This window comes from Octodon degus, unplaced genomic scaffold, assembly GCF_000260255.1.
Source record: "Octodon degus isolate 3935 unplaced genomic scaffold, OctDeg1.0 scaffold00084, whole genome shotgun sequence".
Lineage (NCBI taxonomy): Eukaryota > Metazoa > Chordata > Mammalia > Rodentia > Octodontidae > Octodon > Octodon degus.
In genome coordinates this window covers 10,695,918-10,715,051 of record NW_004524660.1, presented here as the reverse complement: position 1 = coordinate 10,715,051, position 19,134 = coordinate 10,695,918, and the positions used below count along the sequence as shown (strand labels likewise).

The following is a 19,134-nucleotide window of genomic DNA, read 5'->3' as shown; positions in this document are numbered from 1 at the left end:
GGGGTGATGCTACTGCTGTGAGCCAGACCTAAAAGACATAAAGGCCAAACAAATGCTAAAAGAGTAGCACCTGGGATTGATATTCTAAATAGGCATCCATCACCTAAAAAGACCCAAGTGGGTCACCAGCCCAGCCCCCATTTGGCCCTGGGCGTAATCAACTTTACCTGAACAATGCTGCTTGCAATCTCATTGGTTGACCATAGTTTTGTCCCACCCCACATCCACCTAAGCGAGACCTCTTCCTCTGGGGTGGGGGGCGGGGGTCTGGCAAGGCCTCCTCCCGCCCCAAAGCTGTAGCCTTGGGCGGCCAGGGACAGGCTCTTGCCTCTTCCTCTCTACCTTAACCCCTTATGGTTTTGCTCTATAAAAATAAACTGAAGAGACAGCTTCCTGGGCAACCCGCTCAGGTCCCCCTTCTGTCCTCTCTGAGACAGCAGCTTTTTTCTCCCAATAAAATATTCTACTCTCAACCTCCGTTTGTTCCCAAAATCCACTCCTTGGTTCTAGAGAACACGAACTCCTATTTAGATCAGGTCGGGAGTTTTACTTCCTGTATCACTGGTCCAAAAGTCTCATAATAATCCTCAATTTTAACCTTTACTCCTCGCGCCTTTAATGCTTTGCTCAAACTTTCTACAAATATCTCATTCACTTAATGCCTGTCCTATTGCCAAGGGAAAGGGGAAAGGGGTGCCGTCCGCTTACCGAGGTTCAGACGTCGCAGCAGGCAACTGTGGCGCAGGCCTCTTTTACTCTCTTGACCGCGCTCTCTTTTACTGGCTTTCTCTTGCGTGCGCGCTCTGTCGCTGTATCCTCCCTACCAGATGTCCCACAGTTAGGCACCACTTGTCCCGAACCAGCGGTTCAGTCAACGGAAGTCACCTGAGGGAGGAGCGGGGAATTGAAGAGGGGACAAAGGACAGGAGACGTGAGAAATGGAGACAAGACAGGATTCTGATCAAGTCTCGTTTATTCAGGGGAGGTGCTGGGTATATATATAGTGGAGGCATAGGGAAGTGACTTCGGCGGGTAAAAGGCGCGAGTAACTAGGCAACCGGGCTATGACAGAAAGTCCCACCTCCGGGGCATAGCAGGAGACTTATGGGAAATAGGTGGGGTGAGAAAGACCATAAACTTAACTCAGCAGGGGAATAGAATGGATAGCGGTTAATGGCCTCCCACAGTAGAGCTCCATGTAGGAGTGCCCAACCTGTAGCTTGTGGGCTGCTTGCTGTTTTGTCTTTAATGTTATAATTAAAAAGACTTTAAAAAACATTTTGTTATTTACATACATTACTTATATTATATACATTTTATTTACTTATTTGGGTTATTTTGGGATAAGATTTTGTGCTGTATAGTTCAGGATGACTTTAAATTCACTGTATAATCCAGGCTGGCCTCAGACTCACTGCGATCCTCCTGCTTCAGCCTCCTGAGTGCTGGGATTATAGATGTGCACCCCCATGGCAAATTTATTTTATATTATATTATTTATGCAGCCAAAGGCAGTTCTTCACTCACTATAACTTAGGCAAGCCAAAAAGCCACTCATGGAATGGAATATCCTTAATGTTTTAAGGTTAATCTCCTCAAAGGAATATTATATAGTGGGCTCACTGTCTCTTTCTTACTGTATTTTAGCTTCTTGGGAAAAAAAGAAACTGCAACTTCCTACACTAAGTCTTCCTAAACAATAACTATTGTTAAATTGCCTACAAAGCTACCTCACGGCCCTTGCTTAGTTTCTGATTGTTCTGAGTGGCTTCCGCCGCAGTGGAGTCTGTGTCTTCCTCCATTTCCTGCCTGCTTTATTTCTGAAGGGACCTTCAGAAACAAGCTGCCAGCATGCCATCACACAGCAGAGCTCGGGGCCGTGACTGGGCGCAGGCAGAGTGTGTGGTTGCTTTGACTCACGTGTGCTTTCTTCTGAGAGGTGGCTTTGAAGCAGTGTCTCTTGCCTCATTTTCATGGACATGTCTTTCTTAAGCTTTTGGTTCTCTTGAAGTAAAACAGTGTGTAGTATCTTTTGAATGTCTTGTGACTGGCACATGCTTGGCACATGACAGTCCTATAATATGTTGGTTGGCTAGCCCTTTCCAAAACATCCTGCTGTTCCAGCTCTCCTGCCTAGTAGCTGTGTCTGTCACCAGCTCTCTCGGGACTCACATCCACAACTCTGTTCTGGAATAGCACTGAGCCGGTGGCAGGGACCAGCCCTCAGGTGCTATGAGGGGTGAAGCCAGATGTAGGACTGCAGAATGTAGTGGGGGACCTGCCCACGTAAGCATGGTGATGGAGGGCAGCAAGACCCTTGGCATCCTGGCAGCTTGGGTCAGACAGGGTTCTGTATGGATTAGGACACAGGTGACTTCATCCTGGCCGCACTGTACCTGGTTTATATTAAGATGATGCCAAAGAGTCAGGCACATCCTCGGAGCCAGAATCCACCTATAACGCCTCACGGGCGACTCTAGTGACTTTGTACATTTATGATTTGCAGAGAAACCGCAGATGGATGACCATGACGCTTACGACGCAGCAGGCCTGCAGTCGTGCCAAGCTGTATGTGTCTGTGCGAGTCTAGACTTACGGGTCCATCTGGTTCCAGTGATGATAGACCAGGGATTTAGCAGCTGCCCACGTTGAATTGCCTAATACAGTTCTTTGGTGGTATCCCCTAACTAGTGAGGAGCAAATCGGTGGGTTGCTGAGTGTATCTTACGTTTTGTTTGGTGACATTGCTTATTTTAGTATAGAAAAGCAGTGTATATGTAATTTCCAAATGTATTCCATGTTCTGGTATTCCATATGCTTTGACCACTTTTTCATAATTGAATAAGAAATACTTTAAAATAGAAGAAATTGTCTGGATGTTTAGTCCCTTTCCTTGATAAAGGAGTTTACACCATCAGCTTCCACGAATTCCTCCATGAATTCACCTTAGACTTGCTCTGTCTGCAGTTGACGTATTCAGTTGGAAGCTTTGAGGGAGTGTTTAGGCCTCTTCTGATCAACTCCATGCAATTCCCGTGAGTCGGGGCCCCAGCACGCGGCTCTGCTGCTTGCAGAAGGCAGAGAAGGAAGATGGGCAGAAACAGCTCCTTGTTTTAGTACGTCGGCCAGGGCTCGCTTGTAACGAATCTCAGAATGTCCGCGTAAAATTCTCTTGATAACTGCTGGAGTAAGTGACTATGTATTTCAAGGAACATCTCAAAGAAGAATAGAAGCTTAAGGATTAGGGGCATTTCTGACAGATGGGAAGAAAAGAGACACTAATGAAGACCAAAAGGAGCGGAGACAGCGCTTGTTTTTCTGTCAGATTCCCAGGGAGGTGTAAAAAGCACAGGCCACAAACAAGTTGTGTGGTCACTGTTGGCTGACTGAATGAAAGATAAAGTGAAGTCAGGTATTTTAGAATCTAAGTTAAAGAAGAGGACACGGGAAAAGGATCTGAGGTCCATTCTTGTCCTCTAAGTATACAGTGATAAATAATATGGATAAGAAAGTACAACAGAACAAAAGGAGAATTAAACAGAGAAGAACTGGTGTCTGACAGGGAGAACTATGTGTAGGATTGTCTTAGCTACTCTTCTCTCCTTGCTGGGACAGATATCCCACTCTCAAAATGAGGGAAGGAAAGGTCTTTTTAGCTCACAGTTACTGGAGGTTTCAAGACACTGGAGGAGAGGCTGGGCGCTGCCGTGTCCAGGTTGACCCTCCCCACATCTCTGAGAAAGCACAAGCGAGCCAGTTTAATGGCTCACTCGGGCCCCTCCCTGGTCTTCTGGCCCCTCCCCTCGGTCCCACCCTGGTCCTCTGGCCCCACCCCTCGGCCCCTCCCAGGTCCTCTGGACCCCGCCCCTCGAGCCACTCGCTGCTCCTCCAGCCTCATCTGCCCCATAACTTACGTAAGGCTTTGAGGGGACAACTAGGCACAAACCATAACAAGGATAAACCTAGATTACTGAAAGTATGGTGGGTAGGGGGCTGGAGGAGCTTGGCAGCGTAAGCTCCTGCCTGGCAAGCACAAGGACTTGGGTTTGATCCCTGGTACCACATGCTGTGCTGGTCCAGGACCCTGGGTGTGGTGGCGCATGCCTGTAATCCCAGCCCTGGGGAGCCTGACACTGGAGGATAACTATGAACCCGAGCTGCATAGTGAAACCCTGTACCAAATACATACTTGAATTCATTAGTTTTTTTTTTTAAAGTATGGTAAGTTGGCATTATGAAAATCAAAAGCTCAGTGTACACAAGAGTTTTAGTAATATTTAAATGAGGATATTCTTATCAAGTTATCAAGAATAACTAGCTGTCACCCTTAATTTATTGTCCTTTATGACATCAAATTCTGAATCTCCCACGGCTTGTGATTTTACATCCTTAGTGTTTCTCAACACCTTCATTCCACTGTAGGTCCATGGTACTCCCTGTCTTCCACTTGGGTTACTACAGTAGCCTTTAGGTATTCCTTTGCTAAGCTCATCTCAAGTCCTTGGACGGCAGCTTCAGAGATGCCTGCCAGTGACCCCTGCTCCCTTGTCTGCAGGTCCTTGTGTGGCCCTGTCCCCGTCTGTGACTGTGTGTAGGGTGAGTGGGTCCGAGGAGCTAAAGCTAATGAGGAAATCATGGTGAAGCGATGAGATGTGCCTCCCAAGAATAGGTCAGAAGATCTGGCTCCTGACCTAGCCTCTCCGTCTCCCTGCTCCTTCCTGACTGCCCTGTGTGAGCCGGGCCAGAGGGCCCCTGGGCCAGACCAGGAGGGCTGCTTCTAGAAGAGAGGTGGGCCCTCCAGCCGGCAGCCCAGGAAGGCATGCCCTCTGCAGCCGCGGAGGTCAGAAGCGACTCTCAGGCAGATGAGCCGTGGACTTCAGCGCTCGCTGACAGTGTGACTGCTGCCTCGGGAGAGGCCTGAGCCAGCCCCCAGTCAGCTGTGCACAGAGGTTCCTAGGCGCATGGACTCCACGTGATTTTAGCTACTGCCTTCTGGTGTGAGGGACCCATAGATAACTAAAGTGGTGTGCTTTCTCTTTGATTGGCTTTGCAGTCCCAAGAACTGAATTTAGGGCCTTTGCATTGAGCTATGTCTCCTGCCTTTTTTATTCTTTATTTTGAGAGAGGATCTTGCTAAGTTACACAGGCTGGCCTAGAACTGATTTTGCTTCCTTGGCCTCCTGAGTAGCTGGGGTTACATGTTGGCACCAACATGCCTGGCTAACAACTATCATTCCTGGAGCAGTAAACCTAATCTATATAAAATAAGTTTCTTCCCCACCCAAGAAAGTGCCCAAGCTCCGCACTGCCTGAGAGATTAAGTGCAAACTCTTGATGTGATAGTTCTCAGTCTGGCCCCTCTGTCTTTGCCTCCTGTCAGTCCATGCTTGCCATTTTAAGCCCTCCAAACGTGAATACTTACGCCTCGTGCTGTGTCTTGCTCTCGTGCTGCAAGTCTCTTGCCTCTTAGGGCGCGGTTCCTAACCACAGCGGTCCTCCACGCCCCACAGATGCCCCCTCTGTGCCTGTGGGAAGGGACACCCGGGAAGTCACTGCTCGGCACAGGCGTGCCTCTCCTCCCTCCCAGCTGAAAGCTGCTGCGAGGTGTGGGCTGTGTGTGTCTTCTCTGTGTCCCTGTCCCTGGCATTTGTGTCTGGTGGGCAGGTGTGCATGGAAGAGCACACAAATTCAAGATTACCTAGGGTCAGGGACGCTGAATCTTAGAATATGTTGAGTTATCACTGGCAGCTAGTAAAATGTACTACTGAAGATGACAACACAGTAAATTAAATGCAGTCTCCAGAAAAGGGCAAGGTATTACTCCTCACAGCATAAATACCACAGTGAAGAAAACTGCAAGTGGGCAAAGGGGCTCCTAGCTTGCGCAGTAGTGTTTAAGGCCGTCTGTTGTGCAGCTTAGGCGGAGACCAGCAACATCCACACGTAGGGACTCGGCAGTCCCAGCTGCAGAAATGTTGCATTCACTGTATCTAGAAACACAGCCGAGTTGCTGAGTTTTTCAAATAATACAATAATTGAAAAAAATTATTAATTTTTCAAATAATAAAATGTAGTTTTCTGTTTTTCAGGTGATAAAATATGACAGATTTGAGAAACACTGGACTAATGGACTGATAAATTAATTTTCTATATTTTCTTCGCCATTGTCACTCAGATAAATGGATACAAATGTTGAGGACCCGCAGGGCCTAGTGATTGCCTTGGAAGTTGAGGTCATGCTGTCCTTGGACATTTAGCTGATCAGTCAGTACTGAATTTTATGTTTAGCCTTTAAATTTTTTAATCACTTATTTATTTATTTGGTTCAGGGTCTCGCTACGCAGTGCAGAGTCGTAGTAGTCCTCCTGTCTCAGCTTCCCCAGCGCTGGGATTACGGACATGCACCACCATATCCAGTTTCAGTGGCCAGCTGTATGCCCAGGGCTCCAGGGCCAGCATGGCATGGGGACCGGGTAGCAAACCTGCGTCCTGGTGCCAGCCAGGCGGGCGCTTAGACCACCAGGCTGTCTTCCCAGCCCCATGGTTAGCTTTTCTTTGTGTGGATACGTATTCGCTAGCTCTTGTACGCTAGATAGTGATTTATGATCACATGAAAAATTGGGAGCAGTGGCTGGTGAATTCCTTTTCCTGATACTAGTCCGATAAAATCTATTCTGTTCTATTATAGGGAAGGACACTGTTGCTGCCTTGAAGATTGGGGTTATTAGGACGTCTTTTTAATACATTTGCCTTTCTTTTCTTCAGTGTTATCCCTCTTTTAAAAGAGTCTGTCGGAATATTAATGCAGAGAACTCCTCCCTTGCTGGAAAATACTTTGCCGCACTGCTATCAGAGGGTAAGTGTCAGAGCCTCCAAGCCCTGCAGTCCGTGCACTGCCCAGACTGTTGGGCTCTTCCGCTTCCGTCAACATGGGCAGCCTGTGTGCGATTCAGTGTTTCTTCCAGGACTGAATGCCCACCATGAATGCCATTCACATGAGCCAGAATAAAGTCACTGGAAGGTACTGACCTTGGTAAAGAAAATGTGGTGGGGACTGTCCTCATCCAGAGACTGAGCAGCTCTTTTAGAGCACAGCATGTAAACAGATTCAGTACGTTTTTATTCGACTTTCTGTAGTGCCCATTGCGTGCCGGAAACTGCCCACACCGTAGAAACGTGATGGCAGGTGAGATAGTGCCTCTGTTCTCACGGGACTTGCAGCCTGGCGAAGAGGCACCCTGAGCAGGAAGCTGGTAGGTGGGCAGGGGCAGCGGTGCCAGGTGTCCTGACAGCACGTCGCAGTCAGGGAGCCTGGGACTCGAGAGGAGGAGCCAGCGTGTGCAAAGCCAGGAGAAGAGCCGCCAGGCAGAGGGAAGGCAGGCTGCAAAAGCTGTCTGGAGCCAACTTGGTCTATTTGGAGGCAGAAGGCCACTGTGGCCAGCGCGGGATGAGGAGTGGGAGGGTGTCCAGGGTGGGGGAAGCCGGCTGGACAGTGGGGTTGGTCGAGCTCAGGAGGGCGCATGCAGGGAAGCTACAGAGGGCTTTCGGGCAGGCAGAAGGGCAAGCGCCCATTGTGGCTGAGCCGGGGTGACGCTGTGTGCCGCCTGGGCCTCCTGGGCACCCGGTGCTCTTGCCTCAGCCTCCCACGTGCTGAGTAGACGGGACTGCCACATCTGCTCACATCTTATGTTATTTCTTTTTTGACTTTTTGAGGCAGCATCTCATTATGTAGCCCAGGCTGGCCTCAAACTCACTGTAATCCTCTTGCCTCAGCCTCCTGAGTGCTGCTAGGATTACAGGCTTGCAGCACCATGCCCAGTTACATACTTTTTAAAGATTGTTTTCTCCACGTACAGAACAAATTCTACTTTAAAATATGGTTTCAAGGTGCACCCATTTCTGAAAGTATGTGAAATTTGTCTTTATGGCAGAATAGGAGTCCGTTGTGTATATGAGCCACATCATCCACTCACCTGGGCTGTTTCCAAGATAGCTATTGCAGATTGTTCTGCTATGGATGAGAGTATGTATGGATTGCTGTGGTGTGGTGCTTTTAACTTCAGGAAGATGATAAGGGGAATGGCTGAGTCAAGTGGAACATCTAATTCTAAAGTTTCAAGGGGTCTCCACACGGATTTCCAAAGTGGCTGCACCAGGCTGCGCTCCCACCAATGGTGGAGAAGGGTTCCTGTCCCCACAGCCACCAGCACTTGCTGTCGGTTGGTCTCTTGATGAGAACCGCTCTTCCCGGGCTGAGGTGGACTCTCATCTCTGCTCACTGTACCCAGTGAGGGAGAGTGAACAGTTTTTTTCAAAAATAATTCAGACACGTGTGTAAATATTGCATTGTTTTTCTTGTGTGAGAAAGCAAAAATGTAAATAAAGACCAAAATGGGTGATACATACTGGGAAGTAGGAGGAAAATGTTCAGATGGGAAGCGGGCCAAGAGAGAAGGAGCGGAGGGGGAAAAGGGGAACAGAGCTTTTGTAAGTAAGAGGGGAAGAAGGGGTGAAAGGACGACGGGGGGGTGGGGGGGGGAAGAAAACGCAAGGTATGTTATGGTCAGGTACAAATTCCCTATGGAGGTCATTGTGTATATCAAAAGAGTACCAGTAAATATTTTAAATAAGTTTTAGCAAGAATGAAAGCCAAGAAAACCAATTATAAAGCTGTTGTCATCTAAGTGGGAAAAAGTGGTGGCTTAAACTGTAGTCAGAGCGGTGGAGTGGGAAATCAATACACATTTGGGATGTATTTTTGGGAACAGATTGTATTATCAGGGAGGGGGTGGACTGGATTAACATTGTGTAGCCTTGCGGCTTAGTAGGCGGTAATGCCACTTGGTAAGATTGAGGCTGAATTAGTAAATGTTTGAGGATGGAAAATCTTCACAAATCAAGAGTTCTGTCCAGGGTGCGCTGAAGTTGAAATGCTCTCATAACCCCAGGCTCGCACAAGGTGACCTCGGGGGAGGATACAGCCTTGATTCTGCTTTCACCTTCCGACTACTTAGGGTGTGATGGAAAAGCCAGAGGGGGTGGTGACGAGAAGTCAGAAGCCCGAGGAGGGTGCAGTTGGCTGCTGGGAAAGTTGGAGGTGGGTGGGCGGGCGCGGCCCGTGCCCAGTGAGCTTGCTGCTGGTGCCTTGATAAGGGGACTTGAGTAGCGTGTGGGTAAGCACACAGTGCAAGTGGTGCCGAGGAAAAGAGGCCAGAAAGCAGGGGCCGGAGGACCATCGGGGGGTGGGCCAGAGCTGGGCTGCTCGTCCACATGGGGATGCAGTATGGAGGGGGGAGGGTGCTGCCTTTAAAAAAAAAAAAAAAAAAATAGGCTATTTTCAAAGAGTGTGGCCCCGTGGAACTTCCCTTAACGATGGAAACGCTTTCTGACCTGCAGTGCCCAGCGCAGAACCCACGTGGCCCACGTAACTCATCCTGTAAACTTGGATTTAATTTTCTTTCATTAAAAAAGAAAGTGCGTGGTGGGTGTGCGTTGCACAGCACGGTCCTAGGAGCTGAGGGGTGAGAGAGACAAGTGGCTGCTGTAGGTATGAAGACCATTGTTTGTTTTTTGGGTTTTTGGTGGAACTGGGGATTGAGCGCAGACCCTTGCGTTTGCCAGGCAAGCGCTTATTCTAGTGAGCCGTCTCCCCGGCCCTGCGAAGGCCATTGTTGTGTCCCCAGGAGAGGACACAGCCCAGGGCCAAGGCCAGGGCCTGGCAGACTGGCTGGCTCAGGAGGAGGGGTTTTCTCTGCTTCCACTTCCTATGTGATTTAGAACTGCAGTGTGGTCTTGCAAAGAGATTAGAAGGCTCCAGGAAAATGAAAAGGCAATAAAATAGCCTCTAGAGATAGGATGAGGTGTTGGCCTACTTTAAATTTTAACCTTGTTAAAATTTCAGGGGGTGGCAGGGAGAGCTCAGAGGCATAAGCAACTGCCTGGCAGGTGCAAGGTCCCGGGTTCACGTAAGTGTGGAGGAGAAGGCTATGAAGTCAGTTCCCACAGGCATCATGCTTGGCAGGTACTGCAGGATGAGTGGAGACGGGTCCACTATGGAGAAAGCAGTCTTCTCAGTCCGGCTGCTGACCCTGCCGTAAGAGTGCCACCTGGCCGCCTATGGAGGTGTGGGCACTTGGAGTGGCTGTCACTGACATGGCAGAGTCAGCACTCGGACGCTGAAACTGGACGCTCATCACGTGGCGCCAGCCTGGGGTGTGGGGTGCTAGCAGACCCTGTGTCCACTACCACCCAGGAAGAACTCTTGTGTTGTCAGTCCTGAAACAGAAGACAAAATCAATAGTTTCTCACTTGTAAAGAAGGAAACGGAGGATATAAAGTTTCCCATCAACTCTCTTGGCATTTGTAGAAAATAACAACAGCATTTCTCAAATTCTGGTAAAAACAACTGCTTCTTTTTTGGTGGTGGTGGTGCCAGAGATTGCCAGGCGCTTATTCTGCTGAGATATCTTCCAGGCCCCAAAACAACTTTTTATACAGATTTAAGATCAGACTTTTCTAGTTTATATCTCAAGTATATTACAAAAGATCAGAGCATCTCAACTGAAAAAGACCTTCTGTTTGTTTGGTCCAGACTTTTCTACTTGCAAGAATCTCTGTGATGATGCCTGGTTGGTCATGCTGCTGGTTACTGATTTCCAGCGACCGTAGCCTATCCCTTGAGTATCTCCTCTCCCTCTCCTCTCTCCTTCCCTCCCTCCCTTCTTCCCTGCCCGTTCCCCTCCCTCCCTGCCTCCCTACCATAAATTGAAAAACAGTAAATCCTTGACCTTACAGGGTTTAAATTCTGCTGGAGTAGACAAAAAGCGGCTTGAGAACAGGTTGAGTATCTCTTACCAAAAATCCTTGAGAAGGAGCTGTGTTTGGATTGGATTTTTTAGATTTTGTAATATTTATATAATAATCTTGGGTGTGGGGCCCGAGTCAAAGCACAAAGTCCATTGATGCTTATCGTGCCTTCTACCTGTGGGCTGAGGTAATTTTACACCATGTTTTTGGTGTGCCTGTTCTGACTGTGGCCCTCACTGTGTGGGTTGGGGTGCTGGCCTGTGATGCACGCGCGTGAGTGTGGGCTCCCTGTGTCGTGCTGTGTGTGGGAAGCCACCTGTGCTGAGGCTCACACAAGGTGAGTGGGCACAAGCATGCAGGGAGTGCTGCTGCGGGCAGGGAAGAGCCAGTGCCCCGGATGGAAGGTGCCCGGCCGGAAGAAGAGCAGGCCGGAGTAGCTGTTGAGGGAGAAGGGAGGAAGGAGAGGGGCTGAGGTGAATGCCGACCACTGTGAAGTGCTGCGTGGACTCAGGGCGGGACAGGAAGACCCCAGGAGTGGGGAGTAGCTGAGCCCAGCTGAGCCGGGCCTTGGGAGACACCTGGTGGGAAGAAGCCAGGCTGGAATTGGGATAGCTTCCGAGCTGCTGTTGTAGCAGCCCAGACTGAGCTGTTAGGCGGCTTTGGATTGGGCTGACCGCAGTGTTCCGTACATTCCTGTGTTGACACATTCAGAATTGCCCATAGGCTTCCTGCAGTAGTTACAGGATTTCTGCTTGTGGGGGCGGTTGTAACCGGGAATCGAGCCAGGACCTTGCACTTGCTGGGCAGACAGTGTGCACTGAGCTGTATCTCCAGCCCATGGTTTTAAGCAGTGTGCAGTGTCTTGTCATGGTGACGCCGGGCAAGGGACGATCCCGTGTGTCGGTGCAGCCAGCGTCCTCCTCCCCATTCTGTACCCAGAGGTGGATTACACGTTTACTGATGTGTAGCACACTTCACGTGCGCTCGGATTCGATGACAGTGTCGCCCTTGGTCCTCCAGGTGCAGGCGTTGCAGGGAGTCTACAGCTTACAAGAGCAGCACTTCTGGACCTTGTGCTCTGACGTCTACGTGGGGACTGTGAAGCTGGTGGTGGCACCTGATGCGGATGCGCGGTGGATTTTAAGCCAGACACATAATATTTTTACTCAGGTATGATTCTGTTACTGGCTGCTTTTATGAGTCTTAAACATTATTGAATGCACTATTTCTAAAGCCCATAATCACCATGCTAAATATATAGGCCACTGAACTGTAAGAACGCACATTACTTTTTTCCCCAATTATCGTCAAATTTGAGGTAACTTTACCCTAGTCTATGCTTGTATGAAACCTAATTCCAGTGTACTCGGTATGCTGATTTCATTTTCCTCGAGGAGAACTAAATCTCCTGTTCTTCCTACAGTGTCAGCACGGTAGATGCTGGCTGAAGCAAACATTCTGAAATTGGATTTGGAATGAGAATAATACCTCATCGGTGGGTTTAGCTGGGAGGCAACCGTTAGGGTTGTTTGTGATAGTTCCTGTCTGTGGGATGTAGGAGTTGCGCCAGGTGTGGCGGCGCACACTGTGATGGCAGCATTCGGGAGGCTGAGGCAGGACGACTGCCCCGAGTCTGCTAATACTACTGTGGGGTGCAGGGGGATGTCAGCTGCTTCATGCTAATGATTCAGGAGAAAAGCACCAGGATGGCTAACTGATTTACAGACATCTCAGCCAACATAAAAAGCTTATTGATAAATACATATTTAGAGAGATAAAACAAATGTGGCAAAATATGAACAGTTGGTGAATATGCATGAAGAAGATTTTTGTTCTTTTTTATGTATTTAGTAATGCAGTATAGGGTGTACAGGGTCTCACTACACAGATTGGAATTTGTAGTGATCTCGTTTTTCAGCCTCCCAAGCACTGGGATCACAGGTGTGTGCCACCACGCCCAGTCTCAGTTGCCAACTCCGCGCACCCCGGGGGCGGCGCTGGCACTTAGGCCGGGGATCGAACTCCGGTCCCCGGGTCTAATCCACTGAACTGTCTGGCCGGCCCAGTCCTCTTCTTTTGACTTGAGAATTTTTCAAAATAATTGTTGAAAAATAAAAACTAGTGGCTCCTCATTGCAACTAGGATGAAACCCATGGTCTAGTGAATTTTCCAAATCTTTTTCCTGCTTCTCGCTGCCATGTACTTGATCCTTGGGACCTGTGAGACTGTTCACTTCTCTGTGTGGGCAAGACCCTAGTTTCTCACCGTGGTTCCAGTCAGCTGTGCTGCTTTCCCTCTGAGGCCTAAAGTTTGTCTCTTTTCGTCTGTCTCCCTCCGCACCTGTCAAGCTTCAGCCATCGCCAGTACCACATCATTAGTTAGATTCAGAGGATTAGAGCAATGATTAAGTTTCTTGAGGAGTAAATTAATGACATAATCCTGTGTGTAATTAGGGTTTACTCTAATCCTAATCTGTGCAGTCAAGATTTACACAGAAGGCTTGCATACACAAGTTCGCTGGCATTATACGTAGTCCGCACTTCTGGCAGCTGGGTGTCTTTCTTACCAGACACTTTGTACAGGGGTGCGGTACTCTGCCTTTCACACTGAAGCACGCAAGAGCTTCCTCGTCTGGCCTAGGCCTTCTCACACCTCGTCCTGCCAGGGGTCAGAGGACAAGCAGACAGTTCCCTGCGTTGGCACCTCCAGGTCACCATTCTCCTTTACTCTGGCTGCAGTGTGTTCTTCCAGCCTAATACCTGGAGTCTCTGTTGCCCTCTGGAATACCCCAGGCAGTGGGAGCAACTTGTGTTTGTTTTAAGATGAAAGATGTTATCGTGGGAGTTTTCTCCCAAAGCCTCGGACTGAGGGTCAGCGGCAGCGTTGGCCGTCTGGGCTGCAGTTGGGGTGCGCCCCCCACGCAGTCACCGTCCCTGCCCCGCGCTCCTTCGCACGGTGCACAGAGCCCCACTGGGCGGTGGCGCAGGCAGGCCGCTGCCTCTGCGGGCCCTGGCGGCCGAGGAGGGCAGGGCTTGCGCAGCTCTGGAGGAGCCGCTCCTTGGGGTTTGGAAACCTAAGACTTGAGAAATATTTTGAGCCTATTTTATCAGCAAAGGCATGGCAATTTTATTTCATTCCTTTCAGAAACTTCTCTCTTAGGCTTACAAAGGAGGGCTCAACATACTTCCCCTCGGAGTGGCGGGAGGGGCGCTCCCCACCGAGGACTGTGGTTTCCATTGAAGGATTTCCTCGTCATTTTGCATTTTTTAAGCTCTCATATATGCAAAATTAAGATTTTTTTAAATTTATTTTCCTATTCTGCTTGTAGCCCAGTAATATGTTTTCTTACGCAGTGACTATGTCAGGGCTTTTATAGCATTTTCATTTGATTTCATAAAACACAAATTTATTTTTTTAAATTTTCAATTCTCTTATTTATAAGTTTCGCTGAGGAAAAATAAAATGCAAATTGCTATTTTGAGGAAAAAATCACACTGATGTCTTGGGTATATTTAATGTAGAAAGATTTAAAATACTGGCGGTTTAACAATCCAAAAAAGGACTCTTTTCAGTAATGTCATAGTTTATTTATTACGTTAGTAGTCTCCCTTTGTTGAGGCCCTTACGCTGCTACCTGCTGCGCAGGCCGCGCCAGTCTCACGCTCGCAAGTGCTGGGGCACAGGCGCGCCTGGCACACCAGCCCGGCACCTCTCTTAGAGCTGCTGATCTTAAATGCTAGAGTAAGCAGTAGCTTTTGGTTAAATAAGTTGTGAAAAGGGGCTGGGAGTGTGGCCATCTGCCTCGCATGCACGAGGCCCGGGTTCTGTCCCCAGTATTTGTAGTGTGGAGAGACATACGCCATGTCATTCATATATATAATCTGATAAGTACATCATAGATTCATGCATATGCCCTAGTTTCACATGTAGCTCATAGTTTCATATACATATATGAAAAGAGCCACGCATGTTGGTGCACACCTTCAGTCCCAGCTCCTTGGGAGGGTGACAGTACGATTTCAAGTTCCAGGCCAGTGTTTCAGAAGTGCCCTGTTTCAAAAATACCATTTTTCAAAAGGCAAGGACTAAGAAACTCTCTGGGTCTAATCTCTAGGACTGAAAAAAAATCTGAAAAGATGAACTTTTTTTTTTAGCACAGAGTCTACAGGGCGTACAGGGTCTCGCAGAGTAAATCATACTCATAGTGATCTCCTGTTTACAGCCTGCCAAGAGCTGGGATTACAGGCCTGCGCCACCATCCCGTCACCATCACTCTCTCAGTGGGCCCTGGGGGTGCACTGAGACTATGGAGACTGGGCATGGTGGTGGCACCAGAAATGCCAGCTCTTGGGAGGCTGTAAACAGGAGATCATTACAAGTCGGATCAAGTAGTGAGACCCTGAACACTCTGTAGATCCCTCCCTAAAATTAAAAAAAAAAATTATTTGAACAAAACCCATTTGAGAAAAATCACGTATGTTGGAGAAAAAGTCTAGAATATGCCCGAGGTCCACTGTCCTCTTCAGATCCACGAGGGACAGAGGCTAGTCAGGCCCAGTGCACAGCCCCTGTGCAGCTCCACAGAGCCCCTCCAGGAGCCTGTTCCGTCTCTCCATGTTCCTGGTCGCTGTCCCCATCCAGCCTTGTTCTGCTGCCCTTTCCCAGGGGAGCTGCTGTTTTTCACCTTTCCATTTTCTCCCGGCTGTGAAGGCCTTTGATCTCCTCTGAGTATGGAGTTGCATGCAGCCCCTGCACTTTCCTTGCCTGCCTTTCCCGTGCCATGCTTCATGCTGTGTCCTCAAGTCCAGCAGAAATCGGCCCATCCAGAGACGAGCAGGCTGCCCGGAAGTCGGGCCAGCACCTCCCTGGGGTGCTTTGGCTGCCTTTTGTCATGAATCCAAATGGTTATTTGCTAATCAGTTGGTTGATAATGGTGGAAATAACAGCAGCGGCAACAGTAACGACAGCTGGCATTTTGTAAGAGCCGCCTGGTGCCAGGCACTGTGGAAAGTACTGAACACATTAATTGGGCCTTGCACAGGTTGACCAAGTGACTGCAAAGCCACCTTACTGGCATCACTAAGAACTCAGCTGCATCCGCACAGCCATTTTGCTAACCATGAAGTTTCATACGTCAGATGGTTTTGTTCAGGAGTTCATTTGGAAGGGATAAAGATGAATACGGATTTAGGCATTTAAAGTAGAAAACTTCTTTGGCTTTTGATGGGCAGAGAATACAAATAAACCAGCAACTCTTCCGTCATTCCCCTGCTCACTTTCCTTGCCTCCTTTCTTTTCCTTTCCACAATGAGGAATATCTGGTGAAGACATTCTAGGGCTGCAGCACCAGTCAGCATTTCCTTTCCCTCAGGAGTCTAGCAGTCTCCCCGGAACTGGTTTCCCATTCTGAGGCCAGCGTTGCCCACTCTCTGATCCCCGTAAGACTGCAGCAAGGAAGGCTTGGTGGCCCCAGACACTGTCCTCACCTGGCGGCAGACCCGTGCATCCTCGCTTAGTGAATCAATCACAGCCAGCCTCATCTGCATGGAGGGCGCGAGGGGTCCACCAGAGGGGTCTTTGGAAATTATACTTTTCGCTCTGCTTTGAAGGAAATTGAGAGGAAAATGGAAAGCTGGGGAACTTGAAGCTGTCCCCACGTGGTGATGGGTAAAGCAAAGTGACTTTTTTTGTTAGCTTTGGTGAAAAGCTGTAGCCCCTCAGGGGACTGCTATCAGTTTGAGTAATTAACTCATGATTATGCAAAGATAATTTATCTACCTCTTTGTTTTTTTTCTTACCGCCTTGGGCTACTTCATTCCTTGTTACTGTCTTTACCACGTCAGTGCTACGGGAAAGGAAAGTGACAGGGGTGATGAACAGATCTGAACTGAAGATTCTCATTAAACATTTGGCTCAAAGAGAAAAGATATTAAGATAATTTATTTGGGCAAAAGTTGTTTTCTCTTAAGAGTGAATATACAAGAATTTTGTAAAACAGTTTCTCAGAACAGTTATTTCAGGGGTCAGCTGTATTGAGTAAGTCAAATCAAACAATGTAATCAATCAGAATAATTCATGATACGTCTCATCATGGATGAAATCCTTTTTTACACACGTGGTCCTTAGAATGCTTAATGTGTAGCAAGGATTTTTTAAAAACTCTTATTGAATATATTGGATGGCTAATAATAGTTTTGTGAGCTAAGATGTGATGGCAGTTATTAATACTTTTAAAATGAGAAAAAAGGTTTGAGTTTTACCTAAGGATCATATTGATACTTAGCTTTGTCTTTTTTCAGCATGAGCCCCTTCAGCAAAAGGAAGGTATTAGTAAAGTCATTTTCTGTTTCGAACAGTAATTTTGATTTATCAAAGGACTTTTTTGAGAAAGAACTGCTATAGTGTATTTCCTGTGCTGACAAGCATCTCGGGTCTGTGTAGCTTTTTTCGTGAATACAGATCCGGCCCCCTCTCAGGCACTGTTAGCCAGAGAGCCTGCCCACCAGAAGAGAGCCTGTGTGAGGGGCAGTGTTTTGAGAAGCCTAGAAATTGCTGGAGGCAGGCACTGGTACCAGATTCCCCTACTCTGCTTGTGCACTTTACCTTTGTCTTAAGATACTGACAACAAAAAACGTTCTTTTCCTGAGAATTTGTTTGATTTTGAAAATCAGTTTTGGTTAAAAGAAGTGAGTAGTTTCAGTTAATTACAGTCAATACTGGTCACTTACTGTGTGCTGGGTACTGCGTGAGGTCTGGCAGCTGGGAGTGGAGGAAAAGCAAAACCCTCGCAGTGAAGGGTCACAGTATTTGATGTTGGGAAAGGACAGTGAGCAGTGCCTCCTAACTTCTCACGTAAGGCGACAAGTTGCTGCGGGAGCAGGGTGCACCTGCAAGTGCGTGTGCCACGTCCCCAGGTCCTGAGCGCAGCCCTCTTCTATAGCGCATGTTATCATCCGCCAGCTGCTGAATGCGCATGCGCTATCCTCACCAGGCCTCTGCCCAACAGGCCCCAAAGAGCACCAACTGGAGGGCTGGGATGTCTGCGTCTGCTCTTTGCTTTCCTGTGCCCGTGACAGAACGTCGCCTGGGACCTGAGTGCATAAGAGTATTTGGTGGACTAGGGAAGGAATGTGTTGGTACAAGGTGGTCAGGGCAGGCCAAGCTGTCACCTCCAGAGGGGTGTGACCGGGCAGCGTGAGCAGAAGGGCTTGCAGAGCTGAGGAAGCACACGTGAAACCAGCGCTGTTGGGAGGAAGCACAAAGGGGGTTGGGCAGAGTGCTGTCGCTATAGTTGTTCTTCTGTCAGGAGCAGCGGGAAGTAAAGGCAGGGGTGACAAGTAAGAGGCTGTGACAGAAACGGAGAACTGACAGGCCCAGGTGTAGCGGTGAAGGCAAGGTAAGGTGGGCAGATCCTGTGACCGGGCTGGATGTCCAGTGTGAGGGCAAGCAAGGTGTGTAGCTGGTCGGCCTGATGGGTATGAGGGGCCGAAACAGGCCGGCTGGCTGTGTTGTGCTAGGCAGGTGTCCTCCACAGAACTGTCAAGCAGAAGTCAGTGCCACTCTAGAAATAGAAATCTGGGAAGGGTGAACCTGTAGGTAGTACCTTAAGTGCTGGGACCTGGCTTTGAGTACTTCAGCATGGTGTTCAAAGATAGGATCACTGAAGCCAGTGGAGGACATCTGACAAGTGGGGAGGGACGGCTGGTAACTTCTCTGCCAAAGTGGAGACGATCCTTTTGAGTACCTGCTGTCCAGAAGAGCAGGGATTGGCTCTGTACCAGGAGGGGAGTGGGGTTAGAGAAGGCTGTTTTTAAAATTAAGCTTATTGGTACGTTTTCGGTGTACACGATGGTCTTGTTCGTCACAGGGAATTTGTGCTGTAGATGATGTGTCTTGGTTCTTTAAGGGACGTTTTTTAAGGTGTAGGAAACTGTGATGTATTTCTGTACTAAAAGAAACATTCAATGAAGGATAACTGAACAGGAGAGACAGGGAGCCATGAGGAGTGTGTGCTTGAGTAGGTTTCACATCCAAGTTGAAGAACAGAGATGCATTATAAAGTAATTAGCCAGTACGTGCCTGCACTTCTTAAACGTGTTGATCACTTATGACGGGAGGCTTTACCCCGAGGTGACCTGACTTCAGTAGCAACTAACAACAGTAGAGAAGCCCCTATTTTTCTAATACCACAGGGACAGGACATGCTGGCTTTTGGTTTTGCTTATGGTGGGTTTTGTAGCTTACTGTTGCATTTGTTTCTGAAATAATTTTCTGGTGATTAATGATAAATTATTTCTCAGATGGAGAAAAATAATTCTTTCCACTTCA

General features: G+C 48.4%; 1 protein-coding gene across 1 annotated transcript in view; it reads left to right on the top strand.

The window, feature by feature from the left end:
- The window catches only part of Slc30a7 (solute carrier family 30 member 7), a 75,468-nt gene that overhangs the window by 54,950 nt on the left and 1,384 nt on the right, over positions 1-19,134 (top strand). Inside the window, exons 8-9 of the mRNA XM_004637002.2 lie at positions 6,766-6,856; positions 11,827-11,976. Coding sequence (XP_004637059.1) covers positions 6,766-6,856; positions 11,827-11,976 — 241 coding nt within the window. The remainder of the gene's footprint in view (positions 1-6,765; positions 6,857-11,826; positions 11,977-19,134) is intronic.